This window comes from Sebastes umbrosus, chromosome 18, assembly GCF_015220745.1.
Source record: "Sebastes umbrosus isolate fSebUmb1 chromosome 18, fSebUmb1.pri, whole genome shotgun sequence".
Taxonomy (NCBI): Eukaryota; Metazoa; Chordata; class Actinopteri; order Perciformes; family Sebastidae; genus Sebastes; species Sebastes umbrosus.
Window position 1 is genome coordinate 18,522,705 of NC_051286.1, and position 23,920 is coordinate 18,546,624.

Consider the following 23,920-nt stretch of genomic DNA (forward strand, 5'->3'; position numbering starts at 1 on the left):
AGAATTATGACAACAATATGTACCGAGTGATACATTTGACAGTTAAATAATTAACTTGTCAATCCTCTTTAGTTGACAGACGATTTACCCCGAAAAAAAACCCTGACATTTCTGTACTGAAATGTCTTGTTACGAATGGGCTGACATATACAGTCCTACCAATAAATCTGTGATAAGATCATATCAGCCGATATATCGGGCCGGGTGATGGACTTGGTGAGTCAACACCAGTGCACCTCCAGTCCCCATTAACTGGTTTGAGATGGCAAACCCACCAAGTGAAAGCACAGATGAAGGCGGAGTGGATGCGGTGAGGTTGTAGTGCCCAGAATGGATTTAAACCTGTCTTCTTTTCTTTACTCACCTTCCGTTTAGTAAATCAATCATGCATGAATGGAAATTAGACATGAAATTATATAGGAAACACTTACAGGTATATACAATAACTACCATGATTGTAGTCGTGGCACTTGCATTGACTGTATCTCCCCCCTAACGCCGTTCCATCATTACTAAATTATAATCTAACCATGTAGGAATTAAGAAAACCCATCGTGCTTTACTCTCCTGTAAGTCCCACATGTTGGATTGATTTTCAATGGTAATTATTGTCTTATTTGCACATGAAATTTGCATATTTCTTTTAATTGTGTTTGACGAAACATACAGTACAGTCGCTCCACTGGCAACTTTTTTACTGACGTGATACTTTGAAGTGAGGAGAAAAAAGGAGAATTGAAAGAGGATAAGCCAGACTCGAGGCTAGAGCACAAGCAGACCTTTAGTTGCTCTTTGTCAGTGTGTGTGTGTGTGTGTGTGTGTGTGTGTGTGTGTACATGTGTGTGCAAGAAAGAGAGGCAACAGAAAGAGAGAATACGGTCTGTGTGCTTGCTAATACATTTTTTACATAATATTTCTATGCCTGTTGAATTTAATTTTCCGAACATCTCGACTGTAGGCTACAAAACCGATCGAAATCAAAAATGCTCGGCTAATTGCTGAGGTTGTACGTGTGACCGTGAAGAGTTAAGGCTGAAATGTTTGGAATTACAAGGAGGAAATTCAGAAATATCTGTCTTCGGGTGTGTGTGTCTGTGTTGATATGCACGGTCGTATCTGCCTGTGTACATGAAATACCAATTGATTTGGTTCTGCTACGCTGACTTAATTTCGCAGGGTCACCCTGTGGCCTCGACGTTGCCTATCTCAGCTTGTTCGCCCTCCGCTCCAGTCCTTGATGAGCCCTCTCAAACTGCTGTTGCCAAAGGGGGCTGTCTGTGTGAAAACACACATCTCTCCCCAGCAGATGGTAGCTTCTCTGGCCATACTGTCCCACCAGCCAGACTGCCTTCCAGGGCTTGGCCATCTCCACAGCCGGCCCAGCAGGCTACTGGCATCACATCGCCCTGCTGACAAGATCCTTTTTATGGATTAAGAGTCCGCGCAACACGTCTTCAAATGCAGGTCAATACCCTGCCTCGACCGGCCACTTCAGTCCACTGTGTCCTCCACAAACACACCAGTTTGTCATATATCTGCCGCGACAATGCAAATACACTCTGCTCTGGTTGTTTCTTCCTTTTCTTCTGTTGCTCAAATATGAGTAGGCAGCTCTCAAACGGAGAGTTGGTGAATTGAGACAGGACTGTCCGTACATGGTGTTGTTGAAATGGGCAGCTGGCCTGGCATTTCTGTGTTCATGTCTCCCCGCACACAGACTCTGTGCATGTGTCTCCCGTCTTTTTTCGCTAAGCAATGTGTTTCCCCTCCGTGTGATGTGGAAAAATGAGCGCTGCTGTAGCTATCAAAGATTCAAAATCAAACGCAGCTGTGTTGTCGTCGGATTTTCTCAACAATTCCTCCGGGGGGTTCCTGACAAATTCAGGTATGAAACGCTTACACCCGAGACATCCATCATTCCGACCTGCAAAACGTAGACACAACTAATTCCGCACACCCACACACACACAATCGAGCATAAACACAAAGTCAAACACACACATACGTAGCTACCATCCACACTTTTGGAACTCTGATTGGAAGCTTGCTGTTATTTATAGAGAAAGCAAAAATGCAATCTTTTTCCAGTGTGTGCTCCCCGCTGTTTATATTTAGACTGTTTGGATGGCGAGAAAACAATCATGATGTGCCTTGTAAAAACCCGGCTGTCAGCATGTGAATCAACATGTGAATGACCCTTATCAAATTTGCTTTGGAATAAATTCTGGTCGAAAGCTGAATACATTTCCATTCATGAATGCCAGATTTAATGGCTGGATGGCCAGAACTGGCACCGGCAGGCCAGTCTCTTGGGCTACAGCCCCGAGGACCGCCTGTGTGTATTTGTATGTGTGCCTGTACATGTGCACGTGCCTGTTTTGTTTGTGCATTCGGTGCATGCGAATCGTTTTTGACATAAATTAAAGCCAGAAGTCAGCCTGAAGGTCGAGAGTAGCAATTAGGACTCTTTTCCCTGCTAAAGAATGGACATGTGTGAGTGGCCGTGATATTGCGAAGGTGCTGATGCATGGTGGGAACGTGTCGGTCGCTAATGCGAAGACGCGTGGAGTGATAATAGGAAAATAAAAAGGTGTTCGCATGGCGGTACGAATGTGCGTTTTGTGTGAACGCCTTTGTGTTTCGAGCCATGCTAACGCCCGTTGTCCTTTTTTGTGTTTTAACCTTGAGCGCATGAGAGGAGAGTGGCAGTTAGAGAGACATCCATCTGGCTCCGAGAGATGAGTTCAGCTCCACATGGTGATATTCTCTGCAAGAGTGAATGGAAAGCACAGTGTGATGCCTGCTGAGAGACGGACAGACAGGAGTGACTGGGGGGGAAAAAAATGAGATGAAGTGACGGGTAGACGGGAGGATAATGATTCAGAGTGAGACACGTTTTTCTTCGCTACCAGACAAAGGCGGGGAGAGTGCACTGGAGAGAGACACACATTCAAACATCTTTTTTCGTGCTGCATTTGTGTGTGCGCATAATTGTCTTGTCCCTACATACGTGCATGTCATAATCAGTATGTCAGTGCGGTGTGTACTTTTGCCCTGCTAAGAAGCTCCCCTGAGGTGGTATTGTAATCCCGGCGTGTGACATGAGCTCTCTGTAGAAGAAGGCCTCAACCGGGGCTTTTCTCTTTGTGTGATTATCTGCGCTTTTCATGTTCAGGCCACCCATTATTCCCACAGGCTATTAAAGCTATGGAGAATCATACAGGCTCGCTGCGGGGAAAGGCACTTCACTTTGCGGTAATACAAAACAAGGAACACAGAAGCACTGTAATTTGTTCGGTAATGATCCAAAAGAATGCCTTGAATATCCACTGGATCACCGTTGAACCCTGTGCACTCTCTCAAGCGAAATGGGACACGGGAGACTTGAAATGCAAATGTACTGTAAGCACAAGCAGAGCCTCCCATCTCTTCTCTTGATATCGCCGTGAAGAAAGTAGCTCCTAAGTGGCTCCATAGTGGATGTTTTACTCCTTGGCATGTTGCCACAGTCAGGGGTTCAATGACAGGAAGCTCTGACGATGATAAAAGGAAACCAGCTTCCAAAATTCATCAATAATTCATGTGGAATTTGTTTATGCGTAGGTTTGACTTGTGTTTTGTGCCCCAGCGCCTGTGATACTGGCAATGTTTTTTAAAAATAACGCTGGGGTTTTTCTACACTGGTGCCTGAGATGATGTGTGTTTAAAATTTTGCTTATTCTGCTGTTGATTTCTTGCTTTCGTTTGCACCTAATGAAGGAGCTGCCACTACACTGGCCTTATTAATAAGTCGTGGTGTGTCATAAATGAATCCCGCTGCGAGCCTTTAATATTTAACATACAGTGCAAACAGTAAAGATGATCTTTATAACACGGTATTGTATCATTACAAAGTTTTGTGTGGACTCCAGGGAGAGGGAGAGGGAGAGATACACACCCCTACTCAGTTGTCATGGAGATGGATCAGAGCTCAACAGACCCATCGCCATAACAACTGAGAAAATCCGCTAATGAAGACAGATATTGCTTTGCACAGATGTGCACGATATTATGTCTACCCTACATACAGTTTGACATACTTATGTACTTACAGACTCACTAACTCCTACTGCGTAGGCACATACTCTTGTAAGTTATTAATGATGTTGTGTAAATTGTGGAAACAATAGTCGGAGACACCGTTTACCTCCAGAGCAAATTGGAAAGCTCTGTCTCCGAGCGGAGCCATCGTTAAAGATGCATGTGACCTTTGCCGTGAATCAGAAATGGGGACGGAAGAGTGACAGTGTGCCATCACCCGATAAAGTCTCCCAACTCTGCTCTTCTCACCTCACACACTCACCAGAGTCCCTTTTAAGAAAGCTCTAGTTTTAGATTCCCTCCCATGCATAAGAGAACAGGCACCATTTTAGTCACTGCAGCTGTCCAGCAATATTTACTACAACCAGGTGAAGTAATGCCCACTTATCTCTGTTGTACACAAATGTAGTCGATTTACAGGAATGCCTACTTACTATTCAATATTTATGGTCAGATAAAATTGCAGGACAGGAGGTTTGAATGTGAAGGAAGCGGGGGGAGGGGGGCAATTCTGAAATATGCATGAGCGCGCATATGCAGCACTGGCCATTCCAACGTGCACTGCAGGTCTGTGCGGAAACAAGAGGAGGCTGAGGCGAGGGGAAGTGTGGGAAAAGTAGGGAGTGGAAAAAAGACCATTGAAATTTAATCAGACACTACTCTCGGTTTAACGAATAGGCAAGATCAGTGGTTGTGGCAGTGGGCTACCTCCGGGTCCGAGAAGTGAAGCCAATGCAGAAGTGCCTTAAACTTGCATTTTTTCTAATAGCCAGCAGGGGGCGACTCCTCTGGTTGCAAAAAGAAGTCTGTCTGTATAGAAGTCTATGAGAAAATGAGCCTACTTCTCACTTGATTTATTACCTCAGTAAACATTGTAAACATGAGTTTATGGTCTCAATCGCTAGTTTCAAGTCTGTGTTCAAGTCAACAGTGTGTTTTCAGTTCATGAAAGTTAATTATAACCTTTTTGGTTGTCTGAAAATGTCTTATTCAGCGTTCGGTTGTGCTTAGCTCCACCCTCTTGTGTCGCTTCTGGTTGCAAAACACTAAGATGGCGATGGCAAAAATGAGGAAATCAAGGCTTCGAAAACAGCAGTCCACAAACCAATGGGAGACGTCACGGTGACTATGTCCACTTCTTATATACAGTCTGTGGGTTGTGGCATCTAAATATGCAGGCAAGTGATGGAAGCAGTTGATTTACAAATGTGTACACAAGTCTCACTAAGTCTGTACCGTAATTTTCCGCAAATGACCTCTCAAAAACCTAAATCTTTAAAAAAGTGGAGCATGAGCAGCCAGGTCAGTGTGGACTATAATCTGTTCTTCCCGTATGTCAACGGTGAGTCTAGAACCTTTTGATCATATATATCCAAGTAGATGGAGAATATGATAATTGACTAGTTTACTGAGCATGGACCTCGACACATGTATAATAATTACTTTTTTTGAACAGCAACTTTTCTAAGTTTAAGTCTGTTTTTGACATGCTTTATTTTATAATTTTTGTAATATTGTAATGGTGTGCTATCTTAGCCAGGTCTCTCTCGAAAAAGAGATTTTAATCTCAAGGAACTACCTAGTTAAATAAAGGTTCAAATAAATTTTCAAAAATATATACGATAAAACCCCCAAGAAATAGAAATAAAGGGTAATATATGAGGTAAACTGATACAAATAAACACATTAACAAACAGAGTTACAATTAAGAACAGATCAAAACTTTAATTACAACTGTGTGCTGGAAAATTATTAAAAAAGAAGAGGAGTAATGGGTTATACAAGAGAAATGCAGGAAAAACCAAGACCCTTCAGTGATTCCGAACTCCCAAACGACAGTGCAAAGAGAGTGATTCACATAAAAGCCTGTTTATAAAAGTGTGTTTTTAGAAGGAATTTAAAAGATTAATCTGATTTTGTTAGTCTATTCTCCTCAGGTAGTTCGTTCCAAAGTACAGGGGCCTTAATAGAGAAAGTGCAGTCACCTTTAGTCTTGATCCTGGCCCGTAGACCAACCAACAGGGCCTGAGGATCTAAGGCTACGTTGCAGCTCGTAAAGAGTTAAAAGGTCAGCAGTATAGCTATGGGCTAGGCCTTTCAGTGCTTTAAAAAGAGACAGTTGCAATAGACTAGACAAGATTATATAAATCAGCATGAGTTAAAAATGATACCTTTCAGAGTTGAAGGAAGCAGGACTGCACAACTCTGTTTACCTGCTCCTCCAAAGTCAGGTCACTGTCAAAATCACTCCTACGTTTCTGGCCACAGGCTTTATATTAGATAAGTCAATATATATACCTTAACTATACAAGCAGAGGTACATTATAATAAGTTTTGTCGACTTTCTCATTATGCCCTCAGTAGCTGGACTAAGTGATGGAAAAATGAACAGATTTTTGGCTGGACCGCCGAGGGCCAGCCCTACAAACGCAAAAGTCTATCACTGAGTGAGTGACGAAGTTACACGATTGGTTGACCAAGGGTTTCCTCATTGACCGTTGCTTGGAAAAAACTTCATGCAAATGAGCCTGTAAAGCGCGACGTGTCCGGCTCACGAAACTTGGACCAAGCTGTCAAACTAGGCGATTTAGTTCTGAAATGAAACGAGATTCAGCCGTGGCATAGCCCATTACTCGCTTAAAATGTTTTCAGAAGTAGATATTGGTGGATTATTTGGACGGAATATCAGAAAGTTTACGAGCAGGCCGCCATGTTGTTTTTCCTTTTTGAAACGGCAAGCAGAAAAACAGGGACCAATCATGCACATTCCACGATAGGGTACATCACCACTTGAACGGCCAGTTGAGTGGAGCAGGCATACCATAATAACACTACTTTAGGAGCACTCTGCAGCTCGTTATCGCAGTTTCACAAGCATGTCGGAGAACTAGAACGGCCTTCAGGTAACGCAAAAACGAGAAAGACTCTCTCTAGAGCCAGTGTTTGGTTTGAGCAACATGGTGGACTCTGTGAAGAGGACCCGCTCCCTATGTAGATATCTACGGCTCATCCTAAGGTAACGAAAACACGATTCTTAGTTTCCGGTGATTATACACTAATGAAAACATAGCTATGAATATTATATTTTATTTCTGTCAATTTTATGTTTTAGTTCCATTTTGATTATTTTTCCAGATCAGTCAACACCAGCCTTTCCTATGAAAAGCCAACCAGTCCCACAAATGCCAGCAGCAAAGATTCTTTACATCTCTTAGAGCGTGCGGCCCTGAAAGCTGGCCCATCTATTCAGCAACGGTTACAATGTAAAGGTCCATATATTTATTCATGTTCTTTCAATTTGAAATGTTAAACAGTTAAATGATGCACAGTTATTCAGAAAGGTGAGCAATGAGAGGCTCTGACTTTTCTGAGGTTAATTTGCACCAGCTGACGTACATTGGGATAACTTCCGTTGATACTCTCATAAAAGAGGTGACGCAGACAATGTGTTTGACAGTAAACACAAAGGAAAGGGGGGATGTGTTAAACACATTATGCAGAAGTAGAAAGATTATTCTATTGAGATTATGTAAATGTCATTCTGAATGTACAAGTTGATTTTAAATTCAATTTAGGCGAATAAAAATGTATCCCAAAGAACTAAAACTGTCAGCAACAAAACAAATATGAAACAGAATTGCAAATATTATTTGCTGACTTTAGAAAGACGGTGGTTGAGCCACCAGCAGAAACATCATGTTTCTTGTCTCAGTTTATCTTTCTTGAGACTCTACAGCTAAATATCTGGAGATTGTTTGAAGCTGCTGACCAGTTTCTTCTCAGAGTAAGCCAACCGATCACTGATATATGCAGTAGTCACTTTAACCCAATAAAGCACTGTATTAGGGGATTGTGTAAGGAGGCATCAAATACACCATTTACTGTACAGACGTATACAGTATGGAGGACGGAACCTGCCAAAATCCAAAATGAATAAATAAATTAATCGATAAATTAATAAATATGCCATTAAATGTACCAAACAATATTAAACGTATTAATTAATTGATAAATTGTGACATAAATTTATATTTCTGTTTTAATTTGCATCTTTCGTTATTTACCTTTTTATTAATTCCCCTATCTATCAACTCCTCTATAGTCAATCTACGCACTCTGATCCCATGATGCACTTTGAATGGCAGCCCCCTCATTTGCATAATGGGGCAGAAATGCATAAAGAAATATAAAAAGAAAGAATACAGAAATAAATTTGAGGAAACAAATGGGTGAAAATGCAAAGGGAAAATCATGCATAAATAAATAAATACATAAATAAATGCATACAATTTAATAATTCAAAGCCTTTCGCTCCTTTGTGGAGCATAGGCCGTTGACCACAGTCCGCCAGAGTCTTTTGTCCTGGGCTTTCCTCTCCAGTTGTTTCCATGTCAGCCCGCTCTGTGTGATGTCCGTGTCAAGGTCCCTGCGCCAGGTGTTCTTGGGCCGGCCTCTCCTTCTTTTGCCTTGTGGGTTCCATCTAAGGGCCTGCCTGGTGATGCTGTTACCGGGTTTCCGGAGTGTATGGCCAATCCATCCCCATCTCCTTCTCCTGATCTCTTCTTCAACAGGTTTTTGACCTGTTCTTTGCCAAAGATCATTGTTACTGATGGTATCCGGCCAGTGGATGTTTAAGATGCGCCTCAGGCAGTTGTTTATGAATGTTTGTACTTTTGTTGTTGTGGTCTTTGTTGTCCTCCACGTCTCTGAACCATAGAGGAGTATTGGTTTAATGTTGGAGTTGAAGAGTCTGAGCTTTGTCCGCCGGCTGATTTCTTTGGAGCTCCAGATGTTCTTTAGTTGTATGAATGAAGCCCTTGCCTTGCCGATTCTGGCTCTGACATCTGCATCCGTTCCGCCCTGTTTATTGATGACACTACCGAGGTATGTAAAGGCTTCTACTTCTTCCAGTGCTGTTCCCTCCAAGGTCACTGAGTCTTCACTGGTTGTGTTGACCTTGAGGACTTTACTTTTTCCTTTATGGATGTTGAGACCTATTTGTGATGATGTGTCTGCCAGTATTGTTGTCTTTTCTTGCATCTGTTGTCGGCTGTGAGACAGCAAAGCCAGGTCATCAGCAAAGTCTAAGTCGTCTAGCTGTGTTGTGAGTGTCCACTGGATCCCGTTTCTCCTCTGTGCTGTTGTGGTCTTCATTATCCAATCGATAACCGTGAGGAAGAGGAAAGGGGACAGTAGACAGCCTTGCCTGACGCCGGTCTTCACTTGGAAGCTTCTGGTGAGCTGTCCTCCATGGATAACTCTGCAGGTCATCCCTGCGTAAGAGTTCCTGATTATGTTGACCATTTTTTCTGGAATGCCATGGTATCGAAGTAGTTTCCAGAGGATGCTTCTGTCAATGCTGTCAAATGCCTTCTCATAGTCTATGAAGTTGATGTATAGCGGAGAATTCCATTCCAATGACTGTTCAACTATGATGCGGAGAGTTGCGATCTGGTCCACGCATGATCTATTCTGCCGAAAGCCTGCTTGCTGGTCTCTTAGCAGTGGGTCCACAGCTTTCTTTATTCGTTCCAGGAGAATTCTGTTGAATATCTTTCCTGGCACTGACAATTTAATAATGAATAAATACATTCAAAAATAAATTCAAAATAAATTTAAAAAATAAATAAATACATTTAAAAGTTAGAAATAAATAGAAGAGTATATAGATTTGGGAATTAATACAAAGGTAAATAAATAAAGTAGCAAATTAAAACAAAAATATCAATTTATGTCCTATTTTCTCAATTAATTAAAGCCTACATGTATTTGTAATATTATTTTTGGTACATTTAATGGCATATGTATTTATTTATTGATTAATTTATTTATTTATGTATTATTTTGGCAGGTTCCGTCTTCCATAATACAGTACCTGTTGTCAAGGACGGACCATAAGTGATGGGGAAAACTATTTATTCAGCCTTACAGTACCAACATTGTTTTTCCTGACAATAATTCGTTTGAGCGGTTTACACTCCCCGTGTGGCTATTCACAACAGAAAGAAATAACTATAAGCAACTGAAGAGAATGACCCGAGTTCATTCGTCTGACAGACTGACTTCACGAACGAAGATTAAATCTGGCCTTACAGGAAAGCAAAGCCGGCTCGGTGATTGTTAGGTGCCTAGTTGTGTCACAGTTGTTGAAGTTGAGAAAAGAATACACTTGAGCCGGAGGAACGCAAACAGAGGAAAGCAGTTAATCCAAATGTTTATCCGCTGTCACCTGTGACAGCACAATGTCTTGTGAAATACGTGTGTGTTTGTGTGTGTTGGTGGATGACATAATGCTTTCTTAAAAAGCAGCTACCAACTCTGCTGAGACGCAAAATCCTTTTCAAACTGTCAAGATAGAAGTGCAACTCTGTCTCCGGGCGTTTCACTTTCTGACATGTATGATTGAAGGAAATCTGTGTTTCCTTACAGATACGCTTAATGGCTTCCACCACTGAGTTCGTATTGACTCATTAACCTTTTACAGTGTGTGAAGAAATTGAATCCTGGTGTGTAGGTAGTAGATGTACACTGTGATGCAGAGCTGAGCCCAGATGGGACATGAACGTGAGTTGCAGGTAATGCCTTGTATTATCTTCCATAAAGGTCACAGACATATGCTGCTTACAATATTATGCTAATTGCCACAGTTTCCATGCCAGCGCCGTTGAATCATATACAGCGGGATTGATCAGCAGCGCCTCGGAGAATAAGAATGTATGGCATCGCGAGGATGAACGCATACGCACAGCGGCATTTGCGAGCATCCGCGTGTTGACATGATTTGTAATATTTGTATCTGACACGCGTCAGAAATAGGATTGCGTGGCTGCCGACGCTGATTTCAAACGCGAGGAAGGGAGATCATGTCAAGGAGGCGTGTGTCACTCGTTCTCTCCCCTCAATGTGCAGCTCGGCAGGCATCACAGTGTTTTGCACATTCAATTTCCTGTGTTTAAATCTGACACGCAGGTTTTGTTTTCGTTTTCCCTTTACCAAACTGAATATGATAATGTCACTCGGGAATTGCTAGATGAAAAGATTTCCATGGTGATTTCCATACAGCTTTTTTTTTTGTGCTGAGGAGATGAATTGAACAGTAGGCGCAGGGGTTTGGAACCAATACAGCATGCATTATAATGAAATCATCTTCTTCTTTTTTTCTCTTCAGAGAAGCTATGCTTTGAAAATGGAGTTTGCAAACCAAATTGGATTAGAAATGGTGGATATTTTGTTAGGTTTCTCTCCAATTTCACAGTGTGTGTGTTTGCCTGAGTGTGTGTGTGCGAACCTGCCGGAGTGCTGTAGGGTTCTTCAGTCCGTAGCTATCAATATTAATGTCGATTCAAAGCTTTAGTCTTCAAAACAAACATACCATTCTGCTTTGTCTGTTAAGTCCTCTGTTTGACCCTTCTGAGGCATCAAAAGCTAAACTTGCCGTTGTTGTTTTAGAAGAACGGTTACAGTTGTCATATCCATGTCTACTCTTACACTCGCAGTTTAATACCACTGTTATGATTCCACGACCCCCGGTACTGAAGTGACACATCTAAATGAGCAAGAAATGTGTTTTTCCTCACAATGCTACGCTCAGATCGGTTAGGTAGCTGTGACACAATCCAGTCTTTCTCTGCATTTGAACAAAGTGCTCAAATGCAGAGCAGGTAGCGGGTAACACAGTCAGGCTTACAGTATATCCGCTGGAGATGCATAACAAGGATTTACAACCCGAGTGTGGACATTGAGCAAAGTAAAAAAAAATCGATATTAAAAATCCATAAAGTCCTGTCTTTGGGATTACATCTCAGAAATCACATCAATATGACAAGCAGAGCCATAACCTACAGGAAATGTTTCAGGGTTTGTTCCAGCAGCTTGTCGCAGACTTGTACAAATGTAACTCTTATTAAGTGGATTATCTCTTCACAGCTTTGAAGAAGGGGCGTTTCTGGATCACTCCCGACCCCTACCACAACGACGACAACATCCAGATTGGACGTGAAGTCAAGATATCTTGTCAGGTATAGTTGCACTAACAGAGTAAACACACATATATGCATATTAGGGCTGTCAATTGATTCAAATATTTAATCCCGATTAATCGCATGATTGTCCATAGTTAATCGTGATTAATGGCAAATTAATCACACTTTTTTATCAGTTGAAAACGTACCTTAAAAGGGAGATTTGTCAAGTATTTAATACTCATATCAACATGGGAGTGGGCAAATCTGCTTGTTTTATGCAAATGTATGTATATATTTATTATCAGAAATCAATTAACAACACAAAACAATGACAAATATTGTCCAGAAACCCTCACAGGTACTGCATTTAGCATAAAAGCCCAACAGGCAACAACAGCTGTCAGTGTGTCAGTGTGCTGACTTGACTATGACTTGCCCCAAACTGCATGTGATTATCATAAAGTGGGCATGTCTGTAAAGGGGAGACTCGTGGGTACCCATAGAACGCATTGTCATTCACATATTTTGAGGTTAAAGGTCAAGGGACCCCTTTGTAAATGGTTTTGCCAGTTTTTCCTTGCTAAAATTTAGCACAAGTTTAGAGCGTTACTTTGCCTCCTTGACATGATACCAATGGATTCCTTAGGTTTTCTAGTATCATATAATGCCAGTATCTTCTGAACTGAGCCTGCTGCGACCTAAAAATCACAAGTTCCTTAAATGAGTTAAAGAAATTAGTGGCGTTAAAACACAATTTGCATTAACGCGCTATTATCGTGTTAACTTTGACAGCCCTAATGCATATATAACAACAAGTTACAGTAAGTTACTCATCAATGAAACACAAATAACAATGCGCTGATTGTCCTTTTAGGTGGAGGCGACCCCACCGGAGGAGCTGACGTTTAGCTGGCTGAAGAACGGCCGTGCCCTGCGGAGCTCAGAGCGTATGGTCATCACCCAGACAGACCCCGACATCTCCCCCGGGACCACCAACCTGGACATCATAGACCTCAAGTTCACCGACTTCGGCACGTACACCTGCGTGGCGGCGCTGAAGGGAGGAGGCATCCCCGAGATCAGCATCGACGTCAACATCTCCTCCACAACTGGTGAGCCTCACACCCCTTTGTGTCAGTGACGCATCTACACACCTCCCGCAACACATTCGACACACACACACGCACACACACACGCAGATATGTTGCACTTTAGTTAAATGCTTCAGAAGATCATGTGAGATTGAAATGGTCTCGTGGCAAAGTTGTCAAAGCTGTGGCAGTGTTTCCTAGACTGTGAGGCTTCAACTTTTTAAAGGAAACACAATCTAAGTCTTATCTTTGTAGTTGTTGCTATCAATCCTATCAGTGTTGGTATCATTCCACTCTAATCGTGTCCAGTCAGGTTCTCTAAACCATTTCTTTGGAAGTAAAAACTGAGGATAATACACTGTATCCATTGCATTGTAAAACTCAAGCTTTTCTGACTTTGTTTGGTACAGTAGGTCAAAGTAAAACAAGAAACTTACTATACGCTATCTAATGAGCGTTTACAACAAGGTGTTAAAATAACTTCAGCTTGGTTTTTGTCTTTAAGTAAGTATTTTATATAGTATGATTAAACTTGGAAAATGTTTAAAACCTGTCTGATGTTTCTAGTAGAGTTGCCATGTCCCCTTGATTTCAGAATATTAAAGGGGAACACCACCTAAATTAAAAATTCCAACATGCTATGTTATTTCCATGACCTAGGAAAGTTCAATCAATATGTGTGAACATGAGCTCCTCTCTCTCAAAGCCAGAAACCAGAGAAGTAAGTCTGAAACTTGTGATGTCATAGGGTATAAAGTCTGGAGCTGCCCCATAGACAATGAATGGGAGACTGAATTTGTAGACCGACACGATGTTTGTTTTTCTTTTTTATACACAAATGAGCTTTATTCTATTGTAGTGTTCTCAGTTGTGAAACAGAAAATGTTCCCATATACTCAGAACGTTCCCCTGGCTGCTCTCAGTGTCATCTAGAACATCTCTCCCCATTCAGTGTCTATGGAGCAGTTCCACACTGTATACCCTGTGACATCACAAGTTTGAGTTTTAGCACTCTAGTTTTGGGGTTTGTGAGAGAGTTGTTCATGTTTACTATTATGTTTTGGACTGTCTTAGACCATAGGAATAACATGTATGAATTTTAAAAATGGGCGTAGTTCCCCTTTAAGTTGGTGTGTAACAGATAGGACTGGTAGCAATAATGTGAAATAAGACCAGGTTGTAAGAAAAGTACAATTTTCTTTTGAATGGTCACTTCGCCCAAATCATGTTTTCCCACTTATCTCTTTATACCACAAAGCAATGCAGAAACTTTCGGTTTTATCTGCCCATATTTCTGCGGCTGAGAATTCTGCACCCCAACACAATGGCGGTGAATTGAGTTTTGTCTGCGGTGTTTACAGAATTAATAAATTACCATTTTAATGTTTTTTTAAATGTTATAGTTCCCAATTTAAAAAACAATTGACACTGAGGTCTTTGGATTATCCAGACTAACCAGGACATTTGTTTTTTTGGGGGAAAGGACTTGTATTTGTCTATTTTTACAAATTAAATTGTTTTATTGCTTTAGTAGCACAAACAAAACTTCACCACCATTCGGATGGCAGCATAAAGGTCTTTGCACACCAAGTTCGTATTTTTCGTCCGAAATTGTCGCACGTTTAAAAATAAATATGACCCCACATTGCGTTAATCAAGTTTACACACACCGACTCTGAAACTTTTCGTCCGTCATTAAAGTTTTCAGAACAGGTTTGATTTTCTGCTTTTTTTTCGCATCCGTCAAAAGCCAAAAGAGGGTTGTTTGACCTCTCAGAGCCTCCGTCCGCGCAAAAGTCATCATTGAAAACGGTAAAATAAACATTCACTTCGTCTCTCAGCACAAAGCACTTCACGATAAAGAAATAAAAGAATACAGACATGTTGAATATAGACAGACAGATGATTACAGAACATCTTGGAATCGGTGATGGTCGCAAAACAAAGGATGTATAAAACATTACAGTAGTGATTGTGCTCTGGGCAGCTAAACGATAGCTTCTTGCTAATGTCATTCATTCATGAGCCCCGTTTTGAACTAGCGCTGTCCATTGCACCCACATAATTAATTCAGTTTTTCGTAACAGACATTGTTTTGTGTATCACTTTTTATCGGATGACGGATTTAAAAAAAACTCATACGAAAAATACAGACTTGGTGTGCAAAGACCTCAGAAACTCAAATTATTAAAACTTAATCAGAGGCAAAACTATCTGCAAGATTTGTGCGTGTGTGATTTGGGTGAACCGACCGTCACCGTCTCCACAGGATAAGAATGCTTGTATGTCTTCTTTAGACCGCTGTTCACTGCCTGACTAAATTGCAGTAATGAATGGCTGAATAATGTTCACTGTCTTCTGTAATTTCTAGTTATTATTGCACACAGTTGTATCACAGCACCGACAATGAGTGTCCAATTGGATTCCTGTGAACCACAGCTGACTCCATCAGTCCGACTAATCAGAGAGACTAAACATCCATCGTCCTCCATCTAATTGGCTGCTTCCACCACTTGTTCCGACTAACGTTTGTATACACAGCATGTTAATAACACAACATACCAACCTGTCCACCTTGTCTTACTGAGCTGCATCATTCTGGTTCCAATCGTGGCATTTTGAGTGGCCACACAGAGACAAGAACAGTGTTACAACAGCAGCTGTTCATTGTGTCCTTTAAACACTCGGTTGTTTGAAAAGAAAGCAAGGCGTAGGTGCTTAGATAATGGAATCATTCAATCTTTAAAAGTATAATCAAAGGACAAAATCTGCTGTCAGACATCCATTTTCCTATCTATCATTTTAGATTTTAACATCAGTCAACCCTTTCCCTGTCAGATTTTTATAAGAAAGATGCCTGGAAAGGCTTCACAGGCGACAAAAGAGACCGTTAGAAGATTGCGACGTAGCACATTGAGTGCAGTTAACAACACGTTTTGTGCCTACTCACTTCCTGCAGGCTCTGCAGTAAGGGTGAAACACAGTGGTTAGAGAGACAAAGCGATAATGGGACAGGAATGGTGGTCTTTATCTGTAATCTCCAGTGTGGGGTCAATCAGTGTGGTAATGCTCGAGTGTCACCGGGCATTACATCACCGCCCGGAGACTCCACCGAGGGGTGTGACCCAATCGACCTCAGAGACGCCACGATTGGGAGGCTCCTGCTCGCCCGCTCACTCGTCCCACATTCTCCGATTTTCCATGAGGTGGGATTCCCGTGGGTTTGATGTTGCTGCTGACGCAGGAGATATCCGTTTGAATTCACTGCCGTGTGTTCGGTACTGATAAGTGACTTTTGGGTGGTGTGATACTTTGTGATTGGGTTCATAGCGAGCTCTATTTCCCCTTTTTACTGACACACACATCGACAGACACATTTTTCGCGCTCGCATACCCTCACATCCTCTCACCGCCTTGTTTTTCTATCGCTCACACACCTCGCTGCCACTCACAGCGTGAACATGAAAGCAGTGCGTCAACCTTGGGTGCATAATTATTGTTAGATAATCCTTTGATAATCCCTGCGCTATAAAACAGTGGGATCAATCGCACCTGCCAAGATTGTTTCCTCATTATCTTTTAAGTAGTGCAGTCTCTTCTTTTGGAGTGCCTGGGCGATGGCAATGCATTAACACAGACCCTTTAATGTGTAAAGAAAAAAACAAGACGCTGCTGTCTGACTGAGGAAATAACCCAGGAAATGACTGACTCTATTGTGATCATATGAAATGAAAGGTTTCCTTAAGGCATCCATGTGATTGCTTTTTAAGCTCTCACTGTTCAGCTGTGCGGGTATGAAATATTATGAAAGTGTTGCATTGTCATAAAGCTGTTCTCGTCGTAGGAAATATTACGTTGAGTTTCGCTTTCTGTCGGTAACAATTCCCCGCCGCTTTACCTGGCTGTGACTGGGCTGTTCTCCTGGCGAACGTTTGTCATGTGTGGCGTTTTGTTTCACTCACACTGATGCCGTGAATCTTCACTGAGCGGCACAGCATAGCTGTTGTGTACTAAAAGCGCCTTGTGCCTCTGCTTTGCCGTTCGCCTGCAGCCTGTTTTGGGGTGAATAAGCCCTGTTTTTGTTACTCTGCCTGTTTTTCCTGAAGGGAGAAAGCACCGAGCCGCAATTAAAAGTCTTAATAAAAGCGTTTAGGGGAGATTACGCCGCAGGTCTGCCAGGGTTTCGTGCTGGTGAAGTGGTTGGAAAGCGCCTGAGCCTCTCTCGTCTGAACACTTTGGAGCTCCAGCGTTGGCTCCGGTTCCAGATTCCAAACCGGGATTTACCCCCGGCCCGCAGCGCGTCTTCATAAAAGAGAATATTTATTATCTTCCATTCTTTCAACTTTTGATGAACACACATTTCAACAGCCTTCATGATCCCCCCCCCCCCCCCCCTTCCTTTTCATAACAGCGCTAATATTTACTATCATGGCAAGCTCATAAAATAAGCAACTTCTTCTCCGGTCGGGGGGGCTCCCGGAGACCGCGAGGCTAATATTTATTTATGAGCGAGGTCTAGAAACGAGGACACAGACCTCCCCTTTGGATACTATCAGGACTGAGAACCGCGAGAAACAGGAACAGCTGCAAAGAGTTACGAGCATTAGTGTAAAACATAAAACATCTCATAAACTTCTTACAGGAACTAGCTGATTATTCCTCTCATTAGTTTGCGTGTTAAATGTGTGTTTAGAGGGTGTGTCGTCATGGATTATCGTTGTATAATATCATTATAGCTATTCTATGGCTCTGAAATGTTATTTGGCTTCAGATTGGAACCATTGGGACCATCTTAGAGATACATTTTTAATAACATGTAGAGTTACTGCGGATGAATTATTGACATTTGAAGCTGTGTTGGCTGATACCCTCTGGGTTCTACGGCCTTGGTTCAAGAGAACTACATCACTGAGGCGAGAGTAGTCTCTGTTGACACGCCGTAGCATCAGCACACGGCAGTAGCTCATCCTCAGTCTTGATTGATAATCACAAAGTAAGTATTAGGATTGAAAGTCACCTCTCTCTTCTCGCGGGGGTAAATAAATCCTTCCATGATGAGTCCCTCAATTAGCATCCCGCTCACACCTGAAACTCTGGCACCACCCAGTGTTTCCGTCAATCTAAAGAATCACTGCAGTTAATGAATAAAGCAAATCAATTAAGTGCTCAGTTGATTAAAAAATGAGCTGGTTTAATAAACACAAAGTAGAAAGTGCAGCTCTTTTTTTTTCTCTCCACAATTAATTTGAGTCCTCTAAAGCTCGAAGCTTCCTCCTTTTGTTGCCTGTTCGACTTTGATTTGTCATGAGCTGCCGTCATTCCAGCGACCGCGCCACATGTGACTCTAACGGGGGACAGACCGCTGGCTGCGGGCCGCGCTGATGTGCTTGTTTCAGCAGCAAATCCACTGACTCCGATAAAGGGAAACTTGGTCTGCGTCCTGACTCACCTACAGGGTGCGAAGGTTCAACTGCTGTTTGGGCACTGCGGGTGGAAACGACTTGTATGCTGCTTTTGATTGGACAAGTGGCGTTTTCACAGAATGTGATTCTTTGTTGATGTTGGTCAAATGTCCATTTCCTTTCATGCTTTTCATTAATATTTTTTTTTTATTTGGACAGTAGGAAATCCAGTCGGCTGAATGTGTGCGTTTTGCTTTGTTAAAAGTGACGTCAAGTATAGATCAATTTCAGTTTGATAAAGTAAGTGAAAAGAGTTTATCTGGTTTTCTATCGACCATTGGCTAAGCCCCGCCCCCTTGGTTACTGTTGCTACGCCTGTCAAGCTTTCCATTCTCGCACGTCACGCACGCAGTTCACAATATCAGAGGCAGATTTGTTTTTGTTGGTTTGTTTCTTGGGCATTCAAGAGTTCAGCTATAGTTGCTGGAGTGTAAACTTGCCCGAAATCAAATAAAGAGCTGGACAGAGCTGCTAAAGTTGGCCTAAACTCTGATAGCATCCAGGACCAGCTTCCGCACAGTTTGGATACTACACAGTCACTGGTGGAAGAAGTACTCAGATCTTTTACTTCTGTAAAAGTAGTAATACCACAGTGTAAAAATACTCTAGTACAAGTAAAAGTCCTGCATTCAACATTTTAGTTAAGTAAAGGTACAGAAGTTTTTGCATTAAAATATGCTTAAAGTACCAAAAATAAAAGTACTCATTATGCAGAATATCCCATTTCAGAATCATATTTATGATATCACTGGATTGTAATTATTGATGCATTAATGTGTTCATCACATATTGTAGCTGGTAAGGGTGGAGCTAATTTTCACTACTTTATATACTGATGGGTAGCTTAACCTATAATAATACAGCATCATTATTAGTTGATTATATATTAATAATCTAAATCTGTGAATAGTAACTAATGTTGTCAAATAAATGTAGTGGGTAAAGTAGTAAATTGTTGGTTTCCAAAATGTAGTGCAGTAGAAGTATAAAGTAATATCAATTGGAAATACTCAAGTAAAGTACAAGTATCTTAAAACTGTACTTAAGTACAGTATTTGAGTAAATGTACTTAGTTACATTCCACCACTGTACACAGTGGATCACTGTTCAGGTTAGCAAACGGTCAGTTAGGTGAATTATGTGTCAGTAATAATAAAACTGAAACACAGAGGGAATGGCTTATAAAATTCCAATACATTGAAAAGTTGGTCATTGAAATGAATAATAAAGTGAAAAGCTTAAGTACTGTATGTGTGCAATCACACCTAAAAACTGAGATTAAATGTCTCTGATCACTCTAAGATACACAGTTAGGGTAGGAACTGTGAACTGGGCTGAAAAACAAATGACATCTGATGGCATCAGATCTCAGCATTGGATTAACAAGCCAATAGAGGTCCGGAAACAGGCCCAGTGAGCTGTGAACTGGGATGAAGGGGCCTAACAGCTGTCTCAAAGCTGGGACACTGTCCTGAGAAATCTGCCATATGACACTTTAGATGCCACGGCCATGCCACTTCTAGAAGGATAGGCATATAACCACCTGGCAGCATATGTCTGCACATCTGTGATGTTGCTGGGCGAGGACAGTTACTGTTGTCTGTAAACACAAATGTGTACATTTATGGCAGACGTGCAGTGGTGGCAATTGTAGGTACATAAAGGCTGTGACCAGCTTCCACTTAAGTCCATAAAATATGTGAATAAGACTAGATAACTCAGCACATTATGCCCATGTTCAGCTGCGTATAGCCTCAACTGCAGCACCTGAAGTCATGCTTTATGGAGGTGGCCATCTGGGAAATCACCTCCCTGTCCAGCTGGGAAAAGCTGGGAGGGAAACATGAATAGAAAAAGCCTCTTCCCTCCCTCATTAACTACTGTCGAAGCCCCTTGAGCGATGTACATAAACTCTGGTCCTTCCAGGGAGTTTGCTCACTACTTAGCAGCCTAAAAAGTGGTGGTACTGGAGGTGTGTATTTGTGTGTTTCTAAACTGGGCAGTGGGCATTCCTCTCACTCTGACTGGTTGGGTAAATGTTAAAAAAAACAGAGTGTTAGTGTGGGTACAAATCAAAATGTAACCCATGAGGGCTTTTGGTATTGAAAGCCTGCTGCTCTAGAAACTCCCCCACATGAGTTTGTGTGGTTGCTCGCAAGGTAAGTTGGAAGATATCGGGGGAACGGCATAGAAAAAAGCTCAAAAACACAAAACTTGGTAGTGTGTTTGGTCACTGCAGTCTATAAATGCCAATTTGAACACATCTGTGGACATTTATTACACATCAGCAACTCAGGCTATAGATGGAGCTCTCTCACACACACACAGATTGACAAACATGTCCACAGTGGACCTTTGGGACTCCTCTCTGTGTCCCCAGAGGTCCAGGACTCAGAGGAGCAGAGAGTCCAGTCACATTGTGACCGACTCATTGGCCTCAAGCTGCCTAAACACACTCACACATACAGACACACACACACACACACACTCTGCAGGACTTGCAGTTGTAGAGAGCGCTATGTTGCCATGGTGATTGGGGGGAGTGATGTCACCGCACCCACCCGAAAAAGGGGGCAACGGGAATGTTGTTTATTCTCAAAGACGTCCGTGTGCGACACTCTGGCTCCTGTCGCTGTAAGAAAATGCAAAGTGCCAAGATATTTTCACGTTTCTGCAGTCGGCTCACATTGCGCCGTGCCTGCTGCGGCGCTGCTGGATCCTGCTGAGAGGCTCCGGCAATCAGTCTCTACACTTGGAGGATCATTCCGGCTGAGGCCCTAGAGATGTGCAGCGCTAGTGCTGAGGCCAAACAAGGAGGTCCAGTCCCAATTTAGCCCCCACAAAGCACACAGAGGCGCACTCACGCTTAGACACAGCGGTTTTCAGACAACAACAACGAGAAGCATCCCATTGAGGAGCTGAGGCAGGATCACAGCATGGTGTTACCCGTGGGCGAGGAAGAGAAGCGCTCGGCTACACACACACACACACACACACACACACACGCAGAGACATAAAGCCACGTAAGCGCACACTATACAAGCATACGCACACAGCGGGCGTGCCCTGCAGGCATCGCTGGCATTTGGATGGCTTTGGCACAATGAGAGCACAGTGAAGACCAGTGGCGGGCTCTCTGCCACACTGAGCATCTCAGTGGTCAGTCTCACACACAGAGGCAGGGTGTTCACTCGGAAAGAGCGAGCAGGAGGAAGAATGAGGTACAGAGCAAGCAAGAGAGAGAGAGAGAGAGACGAGCGAGTGTCTGTGTGCATGTATGCCTGTTTGCGTTTCCATGATGGGTGCAGGAGAGAGACAATGGCAGCTGATGGCCAGTGTTTGTGCTGCCAAACCCAATAGGCAGACAACTGTAATTGCCTGCCTAATCTGGGCTGTGGAGAGGCCAGGTGTAATGATGGCGACTCAGTGAATACACCTCTCCTCCACTCGCTAATGGATGCTTCTCCCCTTCCTATCCCGCCGCTGTCAATTCACCATTTCACTGCTTGGACCCAAGGAAACCTTCGGTAAAGTGGAGAAAATACACTGTGGAAAGAAATATGTCAGCTCTTGACACCTGGCTGCCTCAGTCGAGACATTGTGTGAATACCAATCAGCAAATGTATGAGGGTGAAATGAGTGTCTGCTGTCATTGTCTCTGCCGAGATCATTTTTGCTGCTCCTTTGGTGCCAAACAGTATTGCCAAGACGTATCTGTGAATGACCAGTGTTCATTATCTCATGCTAATGGTTATGTATTACTTATCCGGAAAGTTATACAGAAATGTTGAACTAGCTGATGGAGGTTTTGCATGTGGCTGAGAAGGCATAATTCATCCGTCATAATACAATGATTAATCAGTATAGTAGTTCCCATATACAGTAGAATTTGTTTAAAGGTGCTTTGATCAATATTAACAGTGGATCAAATGACTACATGCATGTGAAACGTTGTCCCTCATAGAGATTAAATCACAAGTAATCATCACCCAACTCCAGTTCCTCTCAGATCTATGAAGCGTGTTAGCACCTTTCAGCTCATTGTTTTGATTTTGTGGCCCTCTACTATACTGTTATGATTCACTCTCACCTCTGCATTGTTTACAGAAGAAGCACGCAGCTGTTTTGGTGAAAAAAAGCTTTAATAAACCCCCTCTGCACCATCTGCCCAGCACTAAACGGCAAACAGACAAAGTTAGCGACTAGCTGATGACCATAGTGGAGCATCTATAGAGTGCTGCAGGAATGCATCCTAAAACCCAGAAACGAGTTAGCATTTTAGCACTTCCGGTTCCCTCATCTTGAAGTCAATATGTTTTAGTTAGATGCCTTAAATAAGGTCTGTGGTTAACACAAACTTAAGAGATTTTAATGTTTTTTTTTCTACGATTATTTTTGGTAATTCTGATTGGTAAATCACAGCGTTCTACGGTCTGTTATTTCTTTAAAGCAGACCGTTGCTATGGGCACAGTTCTGATGTCGGACTCGGGCGGACAGTGTTTGTGTCAAATTATTGATTTCTTAACTAAGTAGCTGTGTAATAAGGGGGATAATGTGCAGCTAGTGGGTCATTGTTGTGAAATAAACCCCTTCAGGGTGATGCAAGATGCAAGACCAGGGTCAGGGTTTATTTCACAACAATGACCGGCTCACTATACATTATACCTTACATAAAATACATCAGTAAATAACCCATTCGTGAATTTTGATGCTTTTATGTGTCTTGAAAAGGCTTTTGCTAATATGTGGCTAAATTAAACTACTAAGCGTCATCACACACACTCGTCCTCCTTACAGCCACGTTGTGTATACTCAATTCCATGCGACCGTGGTGTAGTTCGTTTATAGCCTAACGTTAGCTCTTTACTTCTGCTGATGGCATTCACACTTCAAAAATCATAAAGTGGTGTTCATTTGTGAAAATTGTCTTGCTGAAGAAAATGTGCAAGTATCATAAACGTTTGTTTGGAACAGAGCTTATTTTCTACTGTAATCGGAAACACAATGGAAAAATCCCATTGGGTTTTTGTCGAGGGAACCAGTGCGATGCTAACTTTCTGGTTGGCCTACAAGAATACCTCATCCGTGCACCACTCTATGGTAGCAGCTAAATAGCCAGATAATCCCTTCAGGAGTTGGTGAAGACCAAAACAGAGCTACAGTAAAAGGGGAATGAATTTTGGACTGGCATTCATCAGATGACCAGAAACACAACTCCAAATGAAATGCTAATTGCTCCTTACCTGCTGGATGTGGAAATACGCCACTGTTTGCTAACACGTTTGCCATGTTGACTTATGAGGTGTTGGTGTTGTGTTTGCA

The 23,920-nt window shown here is 42.3% G+C and overlaps 1 protein-coding gene across 2 annotated transcripts in view; it reads left to right on the forward strand.

The window, feature by feature from the left end:
* The window catches only part of LOC119476717 (MAM domain-containing glycosylphosphatidylinositol anchor protein 2-like), a 312,808-nt gene that overhangs the window by 218,052 nt on the left and 70,836 nt on the right, over positions 1 to 23,920 (forward strand). For both annotated transcript variants that reach the window (XM_037750166.1, XM_037750167.1), the window contains exons 9-10: positions 12,007 to 12,098; positions 12,919 to 13,156. In XM_037750166.1, the coding sequence (XP_037606094.1) occupies positions 12,007 to 12,098; positions 12,919 to 13,156 (330 nt within the window). The remainder of the gene's footprint in view (positions 1 to 12,006; positions 12,099 to 12,918; positions 13,157 to 23,920) is intronic.